Source organism: Chanodichthys erythropterus, chromosome 10 (assembly GCF_024489055.1).
Source record: "Chanodichthys erythropterus isolate Z2021 chromosome 10, ASM2448905v1, whole genome shotgun sequence".
Lineage (NCBI taxonomy): Eukaryota > Metazoa > Chordata > Actinopteri > Cypriniformes > Xenocyprididae > Chanodichthys > Chanodichthys erythropterus.
In genome coordinates this window covers 13,481,837-13,503,839 of record NC_090230.1, presented here as the reverse complement: position 1 = coordinate 13,503,839, position 22,003 = coordinate 13,481,837, and the positions used below count along the sequence as shown (strand labels likewise).

At 37.7% G+C, this 22,003-nt stretch overlaps 1 protein-coding gene across 1 annotated transcript in view; it reads left to right on the top strand.

Annotated features, from left to right (window-relative positions):
- Positions 1-22,003, top strand: part of ncanb (neurocan b) — a 130,256-nt gene that overhangs the window by 3,604 nt on the left and 104,649 nt on the right. Inside the window, exon 2 of the mRNA XM_067398657.1 lies at positions 18,122-18,195. Coding sequence (XP_067254758.1) covers positions 18,123-18,195 — 73 coding nt within the window. The 5' untranslated portion in view covers position 18,122. The remainder of the gene's footprint in view (positions 1-18,121; positions 18,196-22,003) is intronic.

Here is a 22,003-nt window from a genome sequence, read left to right as displayed (position 1 = left end):
ATTATTTATTTTATAAAGGTATTTATAAAGGTAAAACATTTTCTGGAGAATCAATTTAAGGGGGCAAATATTGTCCCTTAATAGAAAAGGTGTGGCTGCAGTCTAAGTGGAAGAGGTAAATGCCTCGTGCGGCACACCACTCTAAAACCGCTGTAACTGGAATATACCCAAATGAATCTGAATCTAATCAAGAAATCTGTATTGATACCCAGCTTTAACAAGTACACTGTATTATTAGTAAGAAATATTCCTTTTCTGGCCACCTCTTCTTATAGCTTTTGGCTCATGCCTCAGTTTGTGTTATGATGGAAATAATCAAGTGGGTGGGGAGTATGATGGTTGGTATAGCTGGTGGAAATCTGAGCGAATCCCTTGCAGTGTTACCATTCATCAGACTTCTGCACTACCATCTGACACACTCATATGGTTCTCGGCAGGAGGGGAACAGAAAATCTAGGCATGTATCATGTTATAGACAGTACCTGTCACAACCTGAGGTACCGAGCACAAGGTTTCCAGATTGAATTCCCTTCTCGCTGCATTCCTTAAAAATGCAGTTGATGAAGACTGGTGATATGAAGTCTGGTCCCATTGGAGCATTATTAGGCCAAGAATTGCCCTTTTGGACAGGAAGAGGCAATCTGATGAACATGTAAAAAAATGCTTTTTTAAAATGACGTTTATGGGGTAATATTATAAGCAACTGCCTAGCAACACCCTAGCAACCTCCTAGCAATGCCCTAGCAGCACAACACTGTTATCAATAGACAGCCTATTGTGCCTGCACTTTATGACAGATACAACCTCAAAATGCAGCTTCCTGTAAACCAGTGTTTCTCCAGCACAATTACAGTAAACGCAGTGAGAGCAAATGTCAGATCGACAGCCTGTGCATTGTGGATTCTGCGTACCTTTGTCTGCCGGAAGCTAGTTATTTGATATTTTTCACTTCAGAAGGCCTTTATTAACTGTATGGATTACTTTTTTTATGGATGGATGCACTATTTTTGACTTCAAAACACGGCCCCCCATTCACTGCCATTATAAATGCTGGAGGACTAAGGATATTTTTAAATATATCTCTGGTTGTGTTAGTCTGAAAGAAGATAGCCATATACACCTAGGATGGCTTGAGGGTGAGTAAATCATGGGATAATTTTCATTTTTGGGTGAACTATCCCTTTAAAGACACAGAATGCATAGGCAGGGTCACGTTCTTCCTGTGAATATGTAGATGTCTGGTAACAAATCTTCGTGTCAGATTTCCTAATCTGAGAAATACCAGTGTAATTCTCCATTGCAGTTGCTAAAGGAGATTAATTAAACACACAATAGGATTAAATGCTATTACCTCCAGTCCCACATGCTTTGGGATCAGCAGCAGCATTATGAATGAGAACATCTGCCCTACCCTTCCACTCTCATCAATAACACTGTCTCTGTGATCAATGCAGCACATGTGCCATGTGGGCCGCGCCGCTCGCTTTATATTGCATTAATTAGGCCAGAGCCTGAAACCTGTTGTGTGATATTTGGGTTAAAGACATTTAAATGACCAAAATGATGGCAGTGTATTTACAGTTTATACATGAATTTGATGTTTATCAATGTCCATAAGACCACATCTGTCCACTTTTGCCTACAATTAGTTCATTTTTGAGCTTGGTTTTTATGTAACCGAGTGCAATTTTGGTCTAAATATTGAGTTCAAAATGAGAATTCAGATGGGAGCATAAGACATTAATTTGGCTAATATTGAAGTTACACTCATGTAAATTTATTCACTGGAATTGCCTCTCCTTTGTTGTTTAAAATATGTCTAGCATTTAATATGAGGGGGGCTTTTTCCTAAACCTGTTTCACTTGCGCATAAGGAATCAAATTAAAAACTTTATTGCCACTCCTAAGATTTTTACAGTCATCTGTGTGATATCCATCCTGTGTTGTAAAGTAAAAAGACACTTTAAAATGATAAAGAGACGTCTTTTTAATATTCATTCGCTTGAAAAAAAGCAGCCAGACTACTGTAAAGAGAGACTTTAAATGGGGACATGGCATATTGAATTATTCCCTGCTCAAATAAAACAGGATCTGCACATTGTTATAAAGATTTAGAGCTCTGAATAAGGTGATATCACATCATTTAGATTCGTTGAGAAACTGCACTTTGTCACATTTAATGTGGAGCAGCTGTTTTCATGTTTGCAAATTTGTTCATTACCATTTTTGTTGCGAGCAACCAAGACAAAGCCCTTGAGATGCACTTGTAAAGAATTTGTTACCACTTTCTTGCTCTCTTGTTGTTTCTTGAACACTCTGTTTCTCTCGCTAACAATACCATTTCAGCGGTCTGAATTATTGGAAGAATACATTAAATCTGTTGACAGATGGCGGGACACTGTCAGACAGACCAGCATGTTGCTTTATGCTTTTAAAAATGTGTTAGAAAGACTGCCAACTTATGTTCCTTGACACAAGAAATGTCAGCACAATATTGCACCAATGAACATCTTTCTTTCTTTCTTTTTCTTTCTTTCTTTCTTTCTTTCTTTCTTTCTTTCTTTCTTTCTTTCTTTCTTTCTTTCTTTCTTTCTTTCTTTCTTTCTTTCTTTCTTTCTTTCTTTCTTTCTTTCTTTCTTTCTTTCTTTCTTTCTTTTATTAACTTTTTATACTTATATATTTACTTTATTTTATTTTTTGCTTTTTCATTTATTTATTTTTTTATGTTTATTTAATAGTTTTGTTTGTTTTTCTTTAAATGTTAATTTAAATGTTTTATTTTCTTTGTTTTTTTTACTTTTATACTTATTTTTATATTTTTTACCTTATTTTTTATATTTATTTTCTATTTTTATTTGAACTTTTTTGTATTATTTATTGCATTTTTATTTTTATATTTTATACTTATTAATTTGTTATTTATTTATTTATTTTACAGACCATGAAATCATATTTTGAATCAAATAAATTCACTACATTTTAATTTTTTAATTGATTATTTTGTTTTATTTAGCAGATGCTTTTATCCACAGCATGCATTATGTAGTATTTGCTTTTATGTTATTATTAAAGGTGCCCTAGAACGTTCTTTCACAAGATGTAATATAAGTCTAAAGTGTCCCCTGAATGTTTCAGCTCGAAACACCCCATAGATTTTTTTTTAATACATTTTTTAACTGCCTATTTTGGGGCATCATTATCTATGCACCGATTCAGCACGCAGCCCCTTTAAATCCTCGCGCTCCCTGCCCCCCGAGCTCTCGACTATAATACAGTACATAAACAAAGTTCACACAGCTAATATAACCCTCAAATGGATCTTTACAAAATGTTCATCATTAGGGCTGGGGGATATATCTCATGTGATTGTCACGTGCATTTCGTCAGTAAAGCCGGTTCCCTGATTACCGCTAAATCGCCATCAACTGCTTTCAAATGGAGCGGCATTTAATAGACAGAGCCGTAGTTCACTGACAAGCTACGCAATATCGCGTTCATTATCGAAGGCGATACATCAAAGATATGAACGCGATATTGCGTGGCTTATCAGTGAACTACGGCTCTGTCTATTAAATGCTGCTCCATTTGAAAGCAGGTGATGGCGATTTAGTGGTAATGCATACTGCATGCATCGGATCATGTGAGTATAGTATTTATTTGGATGTTTACATTTGATTCTGAATGAGTTTGATAGTGCTTCATGGCTAACGGGCTAACGTTACACACTGTTGGAGAAATTTATAAAGAATGAAGTTGTGTTTATGAATTATACAGACTGCAAGTGTTTAATAATGAAAATAGCGACGGCTCTTGTCTCTGCGAATACAGTAATAAACGATAGTAACTTTAACCATATTTAACAGTACATTAGCAACATGCTAACAAAACATTTAGAAAGACAATTCACAAATATCACTAAAAATATCATGATATCATGGATCATGTCAGTTATTATTGCTCCATCTGCCATTTTTCGCTGTTGTTCTTGCTTGCTTACCTAGTCTGATGATTCAGCTGTGCACAGATCCAGACATTAATACTGGCTGCCCTTGTCTAATGCCTTGAACATGAGCTGGCATATGCAAATATTGGGGTCATACATATTAATGATCCTGACTGTTACGTAACAGTCTGTGTTATGTTGAGATTCGCCTGTTCTTCAGAGGTCTTTTAAACAAATGAGATTTATATAAGAAGGAGGAAACAATGGAGTTTGAGACTCACTGTATGTCATTCCCATGTACTGAACTCTTGTTATTTAACTATGCCAAGGTAAATTCAATTTTCCATTAATCGAATGGCGAGCGCTATAATACTTTCTCATTCACTGTCAGCATTCAGCAAATACCCATTTATATCACTTAAACAACTTTGGCTATCTAATAAACATTTAATTTCACAAAACTTGCAGACTTTGTCGAATCCAGCTTTTGAAGTGTGCTTTTGTAGCCTGCATAAAAACGCATGTATTCTGTCCTTGACGGTCGGTCGGACCGAATTGAATGTGGACAGGAAAGTGAAGAATCCTTGAAGAATCAAACTTTAAATCCTTGATTTCAAACTACGCTGTGCTATAATCATTTGGCCATATTCATGTCATTTTCACTGTGCTGTATGTAAAATTAGTGTTACATTGGCTTTATTTGAAAAAATATGATTCCCAGACAGTACACACAAACTTACTAGATTACTGAGTGCCCTGTTGGTTACAGTGTTTACTTCCTTTTTATTCCTTTTTTTTGAAAAATACCATAATAGACTACAGAATCAAGAAGTTGCCAACTAAAGTTTATTTTACAGATTTATTTTTTAATTCATTGTTCCATATATATATCGACTTTATATCGGCCATTGGCCGCCCTGCTCTCTAGGGGTTCGACCATCAAAAAATATGAAAATTAATATTGGCTGACCATTAATATAGTTAAATGTACGGGTCATGACAGGTGTTTTCTTTAGTATAAAAAGTGTGTATTATGCAGTAACTTGTTGGACACTTTTTACTCCTCTTCCTCTCATCTCTCTCTCTTTTCCTTTCCCTTCATCACATCTCACCTTTGAAAGCAGGCAGAGCTGGATAAATACATTGGAGACTTTGATTCTTGTCACTAATTATTTTGAGACTCTTTTGAACTGTTTAAACCTAATTACTTGGATTTCTTTGCTATGTGGCTTCAAAAAATATACTGAGGAAAAACTTGTATTGATGCTCCAACACAGAAGATTTGGAAGGGCAGAAGGGCTGGATAAATTGTGCCCTTGGGAACAAAAGCCAGCAGTCAAGATTCTCTCACAAAGCCATAAATAGTGCCCTGGATTTCTAGTGACTTACTTACTTGCGACACAAGAGGTCCATAAGATGGCATGTTTTGTCTGGCTATTGGTGTCCTAGTATAGTTCACCTAAAAATGATAATTCACTCATTCAAAACCTGTATGGCTGCCTTTCTACCATGGCACACAAAAGGAGATGGTTTGAAGAATGTTCATGCCGCTCTTAACCAATAAAAACATAGTGATCAGGGGCTGTTAAGCTCCAAAAAAGTACCTTGTCTATTCAACCCAATAGCTTTGTGGAGAAACAGACCAAGTTTATCTCTGTAAAGCCTGACATATGAAATAATTAGTCATAAAAATCAGTTTTTTTATGTGAACAGTTTTTTGAACATGTAGGGAAAAAAAACGAACCTGAAAAAAGTTTGCATATATGTTCTTTGTTGAGTATCATATTTGATACATCAAGCTTATATTTAGTATAGTATGAATTAGGAGAATATGAAGCTTAATATTTCAATGAGGACAAAAAAAACACCCTAAATTTTATTCAAAGGCTCAAAATGAGTACATATTTTGTGCAATTGCTGATATTTATATGACCAGAAAGTATGATTAATTTCTGATGGTTTGTAATGTACTGTAAATGTGTGTGATTTTTATGACACTATAGCAGAATACTTACAGGAAATGCATATGAATATCAGTTGTCACTAAGGTGACCACCTGGCTATTGATCTGTTGCAGGACAATGGATGTGATTTTGCGGGACAATGCGGGACACGTGTGAGACAGATAATTTTACTACTGTTATGCTATGTGAATATTGATTCGTTGGCAATTTTTTTCTGCCGGTGGGTGCCCAGTGCCCACACGTTGCGCTTCTGGCAACATTCCATCCTAGAGAGAAGACAATTGTAGATTCACGAGTGCACACATGCAGGAGGACAAAGTTTGAGCCCGCACATGATATCGGAGCGAGAGAGAGCGCGCGTTCAGTTTTGCGCAAGAAGGGAATCGGCCTGTGAGCGGAGAGATTCCTGCTCGCGCATTTGATGTGCTCTTGCGTTACAATAATGCGCTCTCAACATTTGTCAGTATAATAAAAAATCATCTTAAATTAACTATTAACATGAGAAGAAAGTCATGTCTGAAAGTTAAAAAAAAAAAAAATTATTGGTTAAAATGAATAGAGAATATCTCGTGTTTTTCCATAGGTGCTCGACCACTTCCGTCAGTGGCGCTCGAGCATCCACAGGATCAGCAGATGTTCGTTGGAAATATTTGCCATCAGGATGGATGATTACATGCTTTAATTTGGCCAGCTATGAGCAGCTCTTCTGGTTCTTATCCAGTATATGAGAAGAAATCCTTGCTGGTGTAGCTGTGTTTACCGACTTTGCTGAGGCTCGCACGTAGCCTATTCCTTTGCGCTGTCCACTCAGTTGTCATCAAAAACTCTCTCTAAGATTGCATTGGTTGGTTATTTTAATAGCTAGAACATGACGGCTGCACAGATTTTTAAATGCCAGTCACATTTTTTATATTTCTTACTGTGATATTGTAATTTCAGGGATGAAAAAAATAATAATACAGACATAACTGAAATGCGGGACTCTACTTGCGGGACGTGGGACAAAGCTCCCAATTTCGGCACTCTCCCGCAAAATGCAGGACAGGTGGTCACCCTAGTTGTCACTCTGTATCTCCCAATAATTTTTTAAGATGATATTTAAATGCTTAATTTTATGATAAAAGCTCTGTAGTTTTTATTGTGGGGGCAAGACATATACTGCACTGCAATACAATGATGATTGAGAGCTGAGAAAATTAATGTTCCTCAAATGCCTGATCTATCATATTTGATACATGATTTTTCTAAAAAAATTATGTATGGATAATCAAGTAAACCTAATTTATTGAAAAAGTTATTCTTATGTTTACTTTATAAAAATCAGTAAAGATTTCACAGCAAAAACACATGTGAACCATGACCTGAAGGTGGACATTTTTACAATTAATGCCTTTTATTAATAAAAAGAATAAACTAACAATCAGACGACAGAAGACATGTAGTATATTGTGTACAACAGGGTTTTCAGCAAGGTTTTGATCAATTTAGAGGCCTTAGAAATGTGCTTATCAAGTGTAAAAGAGCAGTGTCAACTTTCTCCCAGATATCTGCTTTAGTTTTCCACAGAAGAAAAGAAAAAAAAGAAAGAAAGTCATACAGGCTTGGAATGACATGAAGGTAAGTAAATCATGCCAGAATTACCATTTAAACCATCCTTTTAAATGAGCAATGAATTCTGTTTCATTCTGTATGCTGGGGAATACCCAAGACATGCCATTTATTTTGACAACGTCGCTTGTGGCGGTTTGCCATACGTCCTCGAAAATGAGAAAGCGTTGCTTTGTTGGGTGCTCTTATTAGGTTTTACATCAAACTGCTGGAGATAAGTAAATAAAAAGCTGCAAATGGAGCTCACACCGCTGCTGTCTTTTTCGCAACGAGTCGATGCTTCTGAATCAATATGGCACCAGGGGTCCATTATGTCTGACTGAGACAAAGAAATATTGGTGTGACCCTTACACTTTTGAACGATATCGTTCAGTGTATTTTTTCCTCTTGTCTTCTTTCTCACCTCTCGTTTTAATTTGAAAATCCTCCTTTAACACCTCAGTCGCAGACTGGAGACATCTACAGCTTCATGAAACTCATTAAGAGCTTTAAGTGTGAATATTTAAATGAGCATGGATAAACAGACCGTAGGACTTTCTAATACAGCTTTTTGAGTCTTAATCCCTCTGTTGTGTTAACTTCTTTGTCTTGTTTGTTTTTGCTCGGATGTCTTGAAAACCTGTCCCCTTCCTGTCTCGCTTCCTCTCTCTTTATGTTACCCTTTCTTCCCTCCAAATCCATCACTTTATTTCTGCTAGATTGTTTGTCTTTCCCCTGCCAGCTCTTTTTCTCCCCGAGCGCATGTCTCAAAGAAAATTGAATCGAAGCGCTTGCCACAGTAGTGCTCGATAAATATATATAATGCATCGTTTTATATTTTGGTATGTCAGCAGCACGGCGTCAAAATAAGATACGGTTAGACTTTGTTATTTTCTGCCTGAATCTTCTTGCTTGTTGTATCAAAAATGCATTTCACTTTTTGGTCAGCTTTTTTTTTGATGTCAAATGTTTTGCTGTTCACCCGACGTGTCATAAATTCATGAAAAACAATTCAAAGCTGTCGCACACTGCTGCTATTCAGCATAAAAAGACATGTGACTTACTATTGAGCACGGATGTATGCGAATGTTATTTTCAGGGTGGTTGGCCTCCGTCCCTCCCCATCTGTCAGAGTGTGTCGGAGGTCAGAGGGGAATTTCTTTTGTGTTTTGGTGTGATTTCGATTAGTTTTGTGTGATTTTAGGGGGGATACGAAGTGGGCTCACCATATGCTTCCCAGTTAATAGTTGGGGGATGGCGGAGTCGTGTTTTCATAAAGGGATCCAGAGAAGTGGAGCAGGCTGATTGAATAAAAGCTGTTCTGACACCTGTTCGGAGAACCCAGCTCATATAAACACTCACACACACCTACATGCTCCATTGTTCCTGCCAGTTTAAGGGATTCAGTGCACCAGCAAGACAAAGCTGGCACTGGCACTCCAGTGGCTCAATCACAGTTTGTGGCTCCAAATTCGATGAATTTGAACAATGAGTGTGCATGAAATTACATTCATTATCCTTACAGAAATAGTTCATCACCATTTGCACACCTTTGTGTGGTTCCGAACACGTATGACTCTTTTTTTCAGCTGAACCCAAAAAGTGGCGCTCTTTTCCATATAATGAAGATGATTGTCATATGTCATATGAAGATGATTCATATGACATTAAATAATAGCTTTTCATGAGCAACAGACTGAATCTAAGGTGTAATTTACTGAAATCGTCTCCGCCAGAGAGATGTTAAAAGCTGAATCGGTCCACTTTGAATCATCATAACGAATCGTCATATTGATCTAGATCAGCTGATTCATTAGAAAGATTTGATTCAAAAGAACAATTCATTCATAAATGGGACATTGGACTTTATCTCATGAGCAATTTTCAGTGGATAATGACTGATTTCAGTCTTTTTTTTTATGCAAAGCTATGGCATTGCCACTTTTAAGGCCCCGGTATACTTGAAACGAAATCGAAGAACGAACTGATGTGATGTCATTTCGAACAAAATCAGGCCAAAACGAAGTTTTCTTTGTGTTCTTTTTGGAAGTTTGCCAAACTTGCCAAAGCCGTTTCAAACCAGCAAAACACCTTCGTACTACCATTGGTCAGTGAAGATAACGTAATAGGAGGTGTGCGCTGAGGCTCCACCTTCACTCACGCGGGTGCGTTTCTGATTCATTTTGTGTGTTTGAATTCGTCGAGGTAAGAGCTCCGCAGGTGAAAACATGAACACACTGGATAGCCGCTTTTTAGTACAAAATGAAGTTGTGCTTCTGATAAAATGAAGCACTAACACTGTTTTTCATGTTTGATACTATAAAGCTGCTTGATTTTAAGCAATCTATTGAATACAGTGCTATATATGAAGACGTGACGTGACTGGAGTGCTAATTTGTAGAGCTCATGCTAACATTCCCATGCTGTTATGATCAGACGCTTTTTTATGCTGTCTATAAAATTGCTTGCCGTTCTCTCATTTTTGTTGTGTTTGTGTTGTTACTGAGAAGAAAGTGCACGGCACATATTTACATATTCATCTAAACGTCGTTCTCAGCAGTGTGGGCGGTGTCAGATGTTTGTTTACAGTATATCGCTGGTCACGCATTTCGAACTTCGTTTTACTCCTAAACGAAGAACGAAAAAGAACTTCATTTGAAGTATACTGGAGCCTTTAAGGTGCTTTTTTGTCATTTTAAAGCTTAACATCCCCAGTCGTCATTCACTTACTATATATTTGAATGTGTGTTTTAGGATTTTTGCTGCAGAGTCCTCCTAAAAACCCGATGGAAACCCGATCTTAAACTATATTCTTTATTAGGTAAAGGTCATGAATAGTTTACACAAAAACTTGCACACATATTTGTGTTTTTTGGCACTTTTTTGATGTCAAAACTGGAGAAAAACTTTTTTAAAGGATTACTTCACCCAAAAATGAAATTTCTGTCTTTAATTACTTACCCTCATTTAATTTCAAACCCACAGGACCTTCATTCATTTCTAAAACACAAATTAATTTATGTTTGATTGGTTGAAAATAGTCACGTTGACTATTTTAACAATGTCTTTTCTACTGGACCTTGAATGTGGTAATTTCATTGTGTTCTATGGGAGACAGAAAAAAAAATCTTAATTTGTGTTCTGAAGGTTAATGAAGGTCTTACGGGTTTGGAACGACATGAGGGTGAGTAATTCATGAAAAAAGTTTCATTTTTGGGTGAACTAACCCTTTAAAATCTCACAAACATGGCACGTTTTCTTGTATCTTTGAGTTTTTTTTTAAATCAGTGATTTGTACATTACACAATTATTGAGAGGATTTTTTCCCCTGCCTGTATCTCTTTTTTTTCTCATTACAAGCTTTACAAGGCAAAAATTCTAACTACCATAACTGAAGGTGTAAAAAGGTGGCTTCAGTTATAGGAAAGATCACAAAAGGATCCAAAAACCTGGGTTGGATCAATAGAAAGATGCTGCCAGGGCTCAATCTCTCACATAGCATATGTCATAATCTTTGCCTGATGTTTGCTGCAATGGCGTTTTGTCAATTTCTGTCTCGCATCTGCTGAATTTGGCGACATAACATGAGTTTCCTGCTGTAGAAAGGTTTTTTTCAGTTTTTTTATGTGCGCTGGGGAAAGTGTGGCCCTGAGTTCAAAGCCACAGTTTTGATGCGCGCTTCCTAGATGTGATTCAAAGCCGACAGCCTGGGAACTTTGATTAACTGAGGCACCTTTACAGTTCCCAGTAAGAAGCAGGCAGAGCTGGGTCATTTATATCTTCTTTTTGTTGTTGGTCATTTTCTCCCATGGCGGTTCTGGACTGAAAGTTCCTGTTTGCTAATTTTGATTCAGTGTGGTGACTTTTACGTGATGCTCAAAGTACACACATATCATTTGTACTGACTGCTCAACATCAACATGTCTTACTCACAGTGCTTTCTAGTCACTTTATTCCACAGGGAGGGACCTTGATGCACAGAAGAGCAAGTTAAATATTTCCCATCGTCGCCTGTCGAAAGTGTCGGCGTGCCTGAAAGTGCAAATTAAAAGCAGGAAATGTTTGAAATTGCCAATGCCGAGCCCCCGCAATGTAAGCTCCCTGTCACCTCGTTTTTCAAAGCTACAGCTTTGGCTCCGAGACGTTGAGATGGAGAAACTCGTTTCATTTGGAGTTTCTTTTGGAGACAAGTCAGCTCTCTCGACCAGTCAAGCAGTTATTGCCAAGCTCAATTAGCTGCTGGATTTCCCATTTGAATCAAGGGAAAGGTGTAGTCAATCACTTTTAGGTTGCTGTTTGTGGTTGTAAAAAGGGGAGGATGCCTGATGCCACATTTTGCCCTTTCTAAGATCTATAAAAGGCAAACTACTCAATGGTGCTTGTTAACTGAAATCAATATTTTCATTTCACTTGAGTTTAGATGATTGAGTCATGGCTTAGCAGTTTGTACTCTGATGCGATGAGCTTTGGTGCTCATTTGGAAAATGCAGGTTTGAATCCATGCCTCAAATCTCCTCAAATCTATATTACATTTTGAAACACTCGTAATCAGAATAGGTTACATTTTTATTGATTACACGACTACTTAATATTCACAAAATGGCAGTGAATTATGTAGAATTCATTGTTTCTCCCAAATTCCTCTTTTTTTTATCTTTTAAATTTTCATTTCTCAAAAGTTTTGTGGAGTTGCACACACACAGACCAGTCACTAGTCAGGTGACTATTATTAGATGGAAAATTGAGAGGCGGCAGAACATAAACAAATAAAATATGAAATCTTTTTTTAGTTAGTGTTTTATTTTGATTGTTTTTATTCTCAGATTTTATTTATTTCTTATAATTTAACTTTTTATGATTTAATTACTTATTAGCTTTTCATAAATGTATGTACCCCCTGCAGTTCCTTCCCAAACCCCATTCTGGCAAACCAGTTTGTTAGACTTTGATATTGAATGACAAAATAACCTTATAACATTCATACACTACGTGGATAAGTGCATAAGTGCATAGTGCATCATTTGGGATGCAACTAAATACTATTTCGGACATAAATAAAGATGCAAATTGAGCCTATAGGAAAAGAGTTGCGCCTTCTGTTTTTACATCAGCCAGACATATTATTTCAGAAATATTTTCTGTGTCAAAATCTCACGATCTGGATGGTGAGAATTTTTTTTTTTAGCTCAGCAGGGTGAGAGACTAGTCTGTGAACATCATAAGGACGAAAAGGAAAAAAAGTGAAAGGAATGGACATATTGACACTCTCTCTGCGAAAACAAACACCCGTTCCCTCATTCGCACGCTGGCAGCATCTTGCTACATTAAAGGCAATCAGTGCCCATTGAGATCACGCAACAGGATGTGTGAAAACCGCTTCAGTTTGTGTCTCAGGGTGACAGCATTCTTGCACCAGTGTTAATGTGTCGACCGCCTCTCTGCCCGTCTCCTGCTTAATTGCATCTTTTCATGTCAGTGAAGTAAAACACACATACACACGTGTAAACACACACGACAGGCTTTCAGACGAAAGCAACACGCACCCAAGCATGGTCACATGCTTGAAAAGTCCAGTAATGAGGTGAGATACAGATATTTCAATCCACTTAAATCAAATTTTTGACTAAGACAGCAATTATGAGTGCAAACATTTTAAATATTCATCCATTCTGTTGGTCAGGGAGTGGAATATCCCCAGTGTTGTGCGTCTGACCATATGGTGTGCTTGAGTGACTTGTCTGAATGCATCTGCAGGAGTTTTACCGCACAGTCTCACAGTCCCAGATGGCAGCAAAGCCTCCGCATCAGTATCCAACTTCTTCATGGCACTCTATATGTCCCAAATGCCAGGCTGGTTCATGTTGCAATTTGTACTTCTGGATATGTAAATTAGAGTTGCTGCACTTTTTATCCTTGGCAAAGGGATGCACAATTTCATAAGAAACTTGTAGCCAGAATCTATTGTTCATTCTTTGTATTGTTTCTATCCTTCTTTCTTTCCATCCATCCATCCATATGACTTTGATTCTTTCTTTCTTTTTAGGTTTTGTAATTGTTGTTCGTTTTATGACTGTCTATCTTTCTGTCATTCGTATGACTGTCATTCTTTCTGTCAATAACTATCTAGCAATCTAACTGGTAGGGATAAATGGCCAGGTGGACTAGCAACTGGTGGACCTGGTTTTCTCATGGTAGATCATCTTGGTGTAGCTGGTTAGAGCTGGTAGACCAGCATAAACCCACCTACCCAGTTCCAAAAAGCAGCTTGACCACAATAAGCTGGTAAGACCTCATTTTTACAGGAGGCTACTGACGCTGAGGTTTCCGTGCCTTCAACCAGTCTGCGATGGCATGGAAATGAATGCTGGTCTTTGATTTGTTTCCTTTTTTCTTCTCTTTTCTTTTCAACCTTCAGCACCAGGTCACTCCCCTGAGTGATTGACACTTCCTGTCTCTGTTGATACCGGTGTCGTTGCTAATGGCGACAGGCTAACCCTCCATCTGTATCAACCATACAATAGACTATGTGAATGCACAGTTTTAGTGCTCATATTGTGGCTCATATCCTTTTCTTTTGCTCTTTTTCTATTGCACACAAACACACATAAATGAATGTCTGTGATTCATTTATTTGTTTGTTTGGTGCATTTATGGTGCCCTCAAGGAACACAGTGTGTTTGTCTTGCATCACAAATAGAGATCTGGGGGTTTAGACGTGAGCTTTTAACCCACTCGTGAATTGTCTTGGAGAAACGCCACGATTTGTAAAGACAAAGCTAAAAGATACAATAAACGTTTCAGGGAAGCCGATAAAAGACCCGCTTTGCAAATGTGCCATGTAAAAGACATTTATAGGAAACTGTGTTATGTCTTGCCATGGGAAAAAAGATGCTTATATCTCCTGTGTTTGTATTGAAGTGCGGTGTGTATGTGTGTGTTTTGAGGGAGCAACACTTTAGCTTGATTCATGACTGTGTCCAATAACTCACAGTGGCAAGGCTGCCAATGACGGATGCATTAAGATGTTTTGTAACTGTTCTCCTTGAGTTTCTTCTCATAGGAAGAAAAAAAATTAAAGAACATTCTCTTTCATTTCTCCTGTGATAAGAGATGAATCTATCTATCTATCTATCTATCTATCTATCTATCTATCTATCTATCTATCTATCTATCTATCTATCTATCTATCTATCTATCTATCTATCTATCTATCTATCTATCTATCTATCTATCTATCTATCTATCTATCTATCTATCTATCTATCTATCTATCTATCTATCTATCTATCTATATACAGCTATGGAAAAAATTAAGAGACCACTTAACATTGATTTCTGAACTTGGAGTGGTCTCTTCATTTTTTCCATAGCTGTAATATATATATATATATATATATATATATATATATATATATATATATATATATATATATATATATATATATATTAGTGGTGGGCATAGAATACATTTTTTTTAACCTAGATTAATCTCACTGTAATCTTGGAATTAATCTAGATTAATCTAGATTAAAATGGCTCATTTCAATTCTGCCGAAGACATTCAGAATATGTAGCCTATGCTGCCCAAATAATGACTAAAAGTAATCCGCCATTTTGTCCGACAAAGCAGTCAGGAGTTAGAAGATTAACCTCGGTGGAGTTAAACTTGAAAAATTGTGCATATTGACATCTTTCTGCGTTTGAAACAACATTAATTCTCATGTTCATTTATGTTTATTTAATGCTATAAATGGACTCGTAGTAAGAGATGATCGGTTTACGAGTCTCTTGAGCTGAGGCGCTACAGTAATCTGTCACGACCATGGTCACGACACATTAAAGAGCAACAAAACGGTTTGAATTTCTTAAAAAACAAAACTACACAGTTTTAAAGATGGGACTTTGTTTAATATCATAAGTAACCTGCTCTGTCTTGTCTGTTGACGTGTTGTCGGTATCCTCTTCGCTCCACGATGTATTTTTCACTGCGTGTGGCGTGACAGGGGGGCGGGTCTTTGCAAAGGGTCAAATCGGCTAGGTATACATTCGCGCTAAAATATCAAGGTATATATATATGTGTATAAAATATACTTAAAAATATAATTTTTTCTAGTGAAGCAAAGCTGAATTTGCATCAGCCACTACCCCAGTCTTCAGTGTCACATAATCCTTCAGAAATCATTCTAACATGCTGATTTATTACTGTATCAATGTTAAAAACATTGACTGTGATACTTTTTTCAGGATTCTTTGATAGATAAAAAAGAACAGCATTTATTTAAAATAGAAATCTACGTTCAAAAGTTTGGGGTCAGTATTTTTTTTTCTTTCTCTTTGAAAGAAATTAATACTTTTATTCAGCAAGGATGTGTTAAATTGATAAAAAGTGATAGTAAAGACTGATATTGTTAGAAAAGATTTCTATTTTGAATAAATGCTGTTCTTTTTAACTTTTTATTCATCAGTGAATCCTGAAAAAAGTATCATAGGTTACAAAAAATATTAAGCAGCACAACTGTTTCCAACATTGATAATAACGGAGTATCAAATCGGCATATTAGAATGATTTCTGAAATATCATATGACACTGAAGACTGGAGTAATGATACTGAAAATTTAGCTTTGCATCACAGAAATAAATTATATTTTAAAATATATAAAAAATAGAAAACCATTATTTATTGTAATATTGTTACAATATTATTACTGTTTAATATAAATGCAGGCTTAATGAGCTTTAAAGACTTCTTTCAAAAACATTAAAAATAGGAATGTTTCTAAACTTTTGACCAGTACTGTATACACCAAGTCATGAAACTGATGGGTCCTTAATGCAACCTGATGATATATACATCATTAACAACATGGCACATGCTGATTGGTTCCTGTTGCATCTGCAGCTCAACATTTAAGTAGATGGTTAGCGTTCACTATAGAAGTTTGCACGTTAGCACATTTTTTAGAGTTCCTCTGAAACACTCCACCTTCCCCCCTTGTATAGATGTGTAATTCTTTATATGCTATTTGTACAGTATCTGTAGTACCCAAAACCCTAAATACAGTATTCTGGTCACTAACTAAGGTTGGGTCCCACCTTCAGTGTAACTCTATGGGATTTTTTTTTTTTTTTTACTTGTTTAATGTCCACCAAGTGGAAATAAGTAATGGTGCACCTCTAACCCCAGGTTTGAGCTGTAGTGATGCTTGCTTTAGCCCTAACAAGACTGACTCTGGATGAGTTGATGGAGGCCAGAGGCTGTGGGAGTCTACAGAGGTCTGGCATGATGTTTTGCCAGGATCAGAGAGCCCAGGCTGGGCAAGACAACAGCAGGATTAGAGCATGCCAGCGCACAATTGCCTTCCCACAGTGAAGAGGAAGTGGGCAGCATCTAAACCGTGCTTTTTCTTGAAAAACCTTCGGGAAAGAAAATCTTTTACAATACAAACAGATTCATGGACTGAGCTGTAAGGGACTCTGTTTGTAGGCATTTATACGGCAAACCTTCCACCAGATCCTTTGTCTGCAGCATGTTGACTTCCTTTTGTTTGAGTATCAGTTTCTTTTAGTATGTGTGTGGGATTTTGTTTGTGTACGCTCGCCTACCTCCATGTAGGAGGTTCTTGGTTTGTCATCTGTCACCTGCCTGTGACAGCCAGCGAAAACTGCATGGCTCCAACCTGCAGATACAATTACAAGATAGACTCCCATGATTCCTGGCCGAGATGCAAGTTATGGAGGTCACACAGACAGAAGCACACCGTAAAATATACCTTCCACCTGTTGGAAATTGAGAAAGAGGTATGAGAAGAAAGATACTAGAAGCTTTGATTGAATTGACACGCTGTCCATTTAACCCATTAGATGAGATCAAATTAATCTCCAGCAATTAATCGACTGTGGGGTCGCAAATGAACCGATTGTCTCATTCATTTTGATGCATCTCTCTATTTGTCCTTGCGCTCGTCATTGATTCAAAGCAGGTGAGCAGCCTGCTGTAACGTACACTGGTTATCCCTGTCCAATCTCCCAGACAGCGGCTTGTATTTCGCCCTTGGCTACAGCGAGTCGAATCTGCAGCATCTATTATTTACTGGCGGATCTTTGTCTCTCTCACACTTGGTTTGTACTGAAGACTTTCTAACTGTAATACTGTAGATTGGGGATGTCAGGCATTTAATCTACTCGGTGGCCCTAAAAAATTAAAACCTAGTTGAGTGATTTGTAAATATGGGAACTCAGGTAGTTTGTGCAAACTGTCTGCCTGTCTGTTTATCCTTATGTGTATCTGTCATTTTATCTATTTCTGTATTGTTCTGTCTATTTGTCGTTCTGTCTGTCTATCTGTCTGTTGTTCTGTCTCTCTGTATATGTTCTTTCATTCTATCTATCTTAAGTTCAGTACAAATGTTTGTTTGTTTGTTCAGTAGGACATCAAGACAGTTGAGACGCCTGCTCTGATTATTTTGACCTATCAAGCCTTTGATAGGGTTCTTGATTCCTATGAACTGAAAAAAGAATGAAAATGCACTACCAGTCTTTGGTAGTTTGATCTTAATTAATTTTGACTTTATAGAAACTATAATTAATTCACCTCTCTCTGTCTTTTTCTCTGTGTTTGTCCTTTAGGATGCTGGGGGAGCTCCGCTTGACCGCGCTCCAGTCTCTCCTGGCTGTGTGTCTGCTCTTCACCCTGGAACACAGTGAGTCATTCTCTCCCGAATCTCAGCATTCATCTACTCTTATCTGTTCAGTAGTGGGAAGCGCAGTTGTCAATCAAATGCCCACGTTGACTCAGAAACAACTTTTTCAAATGTCAATAGTCCGAAACCAACAGCTGAAGTGAAACCTACCCTGTCTGTCTGTTGTCCATCTGTTTGTATATCTGTCCATCATTCTGTGTCTCTCTCTCTATCTACCTATCGGTTGTCTTTCTATCTGCATCATTTTGTCTAACTGTCTGTCGTTCTGTCCAATTTTCTGTCTGTTGTTCAGTTTCTCTAGCTGCTCAAAACTAATGATGATCAAACTATCAAAGAAACTGCTAGAGCATTTTTACTCTTTTTTTTTTTTTTATTGTAACATTTTTTGGCGGCCTACCCTATTGAAAGAACTTGTCATCTGTAAAGAGACTCAGTGTTTTCCCCTCTGCCATGTTCCATTAAGGGATAGTTCACCTCAAAATGACAATTCTGTCATCATTTACTCACCCTCATGCCATTTCAAATGGTATGTCTTCATTTCTTTTGTCAAACAAAATGTTTTTCTTTGTCCATACAACGAGGGATGTTGTTTTTTGGACCCCACTGACTTTCATTGTATGCACAAAATGATCAGACATTCAAAATATCATCTCTTGTGTTCCACTGAAAAAAGAAAGTTATAGAGGTTTGTAACAAGATGAGTATATGATACCAGAATTTTCATTTTTGGGTGAACCATCCCTTTAAACAGTTTTTCTCTTGTCCTTTCATCTTGTGGTAATTACCGTCGCACACCTTTCCCTGACCAGGCACTGATGAGCCTTTTTGGACATTGGTGATAAATCCCCCTCAGCTGGATTCTGCCCTCCATTGCTTCCATCTGCAGTAAATAGAGAGTGCGCAAGGAACACTTTCATCTGCAGAAAGCCTCATTTCCTCACATTGCCACCTAAAGACTTGTCATCACTCACTCTAATGCCTGTATTGGCTCTCAGTGGCGGTGATACCGTGCCCACGTGCCATGAAAGCTTGTGCAGGCTGAATCTTACACCGTCAAAAGCCTTTTGTAGATGCAAATGCTTCACGCTCCGCTGTGCGAGATCAGGTCCCAAGTCAGAACTTTGGCAAAACTGTGTTGCATGCACTGTTTCATAGACCGGCCTCCTCTGATTTCAGGCAACACCAGGTTCTTATCGGACACTTGCAGGGTTGCAGGCCGGGCTATAGCCTCTCAGGAGCGGCAGCGGGTGTCTCTCTGTCCCTGACCTGCTTGCTACCATCTGCAACCAGTATGTTGGTGTCTGGTCTGGCACTTGAGGACCACCCGCACTTTTATTTTTTAGCATCAGCAGCAATAAGAGAGACAGGCTGCGCATAATATGCATAAACATTTCCTTGCCCTCTTAGCTTCACTTTCTATCGAAACCCCTCTCATGGGATGCCCATGGTGTAAATAAGGACACTTTGTCGCGATGAGTGTTAAATATTTTTTTCTGCAAATTTCCTTATTTCATTGTCTAACTAGGGTAAGGTTGCACCAGTCCATCATGAAATCTATTTTAGTAATATGTAACATATGTAACATTTAGTGGTGTATTTTAATAATTCATTTATATTGATTTGTTAAGTTATATTTCATTGCTGTCGGGAGGAAACCTTGTTTGTCCAAAACCGCTACTTTTCAGGAAATGAAAGAAGAAAAAAAAACACTTTTTTTTTTAAATAATTAAACACTGTGTTGTCAAGGAGTGATATCGTGGTTTTATATGTAGTCAGACACTTGCATGTGTCATTATATTAACATTAACATTCTACCAAAATCAAGCTCAAATTAAGTTATAAGGTTTTTGACCAGCTAATGTCAGACATACATGTTTTTTGTCCATCATTAAAACAGCCACATCCAAGGCAATAAGTGCATCGCATTACGTTTCCATCAACTTACAGTTTACTTTAGCTATGTGGGCGCTCAGTTTTTACTGTCATTTGGCCAAAATCTCATAATAGATGAAGTGCTACGCAGAGGCTTTTTAAGACAGTAATGGCTATGACTCAGTGACAAATACTAGACTAAGACACTCTTCTTATATATTAGGGATGTAACGGTACACAGAAGTCAAGGTTCGGTACTTACCTTGGTTTTGGGGTCACGGTTTGGTACGATTTCAGTACAATAGGAAAAATGGTCACACTTTAGTTCAAGGTCCAATTGTCACTATTAAGTAACTATTAACTTCTGCCTCAATAAACCCATAATTACTGCTTATTAATAGTTAGTAATGTAGTTGTTAAGTTTAGGTATTGGGTAGGATTAAGGGATGTAGAATATGATCATGCAGAACAAGGCATTAATATCTGCTTTATAAATACTAATAAACAGCCAATACCCTAATAATATCCATTTCACACACAGTTGAGTGTGCGAGCCTTTCAAAGTATTCTTCTTTGTCTATGAGTGCAGAAAGACAGACTAGTGGACTTCAAGCGCTCAAGTCATTCACATATACACTGCTCTTCTTCTGCTCTTTTTCTTGTTGTGGCGGTTAGCAAAATATTGTTTCTTGAGTGAAGAAAATGCTGTACATATTCAAACAACCAGTTCAAACAACCGTGTGAGGTTTGACCAACAATTTGAGGACTCAGTGGAGTTACAAGGTTTAGTCAGAAGCTCTTTTTAATATTTTTGATAGTTTTTTAACCAATCAAAAAGTTTCAAACACTTGAATGTGGATAAGTTTCATTTTTAACAAAAAGCTGAGAAAATCAAGTTTGTGTCAAAGTCTACATCCGGATCGGATTCAGAATGATAGTCAAAACATATATGGAGTAGATCGCTTCCATCAACACACCCAAAGCTTCACAGTCCAATACCTCTTCCTGAGTCGACATTTTAGGACTGAAGTGGCCCATTCCTGATGTGCAGTATTCAATCAGTCTGCCATTTCTGTAAATATTTAATTTATACCATTTCAAGTAAGTTTAATGGTACTATGCTTAAATATTTTGTCATGCATAAGTTATGCAACTGCTGCCCCAGTTTATGTGGGAGGTGGATATATTTTTTGTTTTTGGTACATTTATATTTTTTGAGGACTTGGGTGAGGTAGCATTGCCGTATCACACTAAATAAATGTGCCATTACCTAGCAGAGAGCAGGAAATGTAGTCAAGCCTCTGGACTCAGAGTATCTTTATGCATGTGTGTGTATTTGAGCAAGAGACAGGAAGGAAGACAGGGGATATTGAGCTCAGACACCCTGGGCTCGGTTAATATTCATGGCGCTGTGAATATGTCGGGAACCTCTGGGGGGTTTCCGGGGGAGAGCATCTCATGCGAGACGCTTTCAGAAAGGGAATGTCATTACGACGGCCCGCATGCGCTTGACACCATATAAGCACACCTTGTTCATTTTTAATCCAATGATTCCACTTCTCAAACACTGTTTTGGAGGAGGCCGTATCTGCGGTGGCAGAGAATGAAAGACACCATTGGAGGTCCCACTTAAGAGTGGGAATCAAACAAACAGTCCTTATTCTCTGGAAATGGTGCATATGTAGATTTACTTCAAGGCTACTGGCTCCCACCACGAACGTTTTTGCAAGTTTGTCACAAATGCTTTGGATACATGGACACATGATTGTTTCGAGCTCAGTGGGTGCATGCATTGCGATTGCTTGTACGCAATTAGACACCACAGGACAGTCTTGGCCTGTGGTTGAGTAACTGAAAGAAAGAGCAAAGGGAAAATGCTGACAAAAATGGGCAATTTGCCAAATGATGGCCTGTTAAAATGGCCACAGCACGAAAG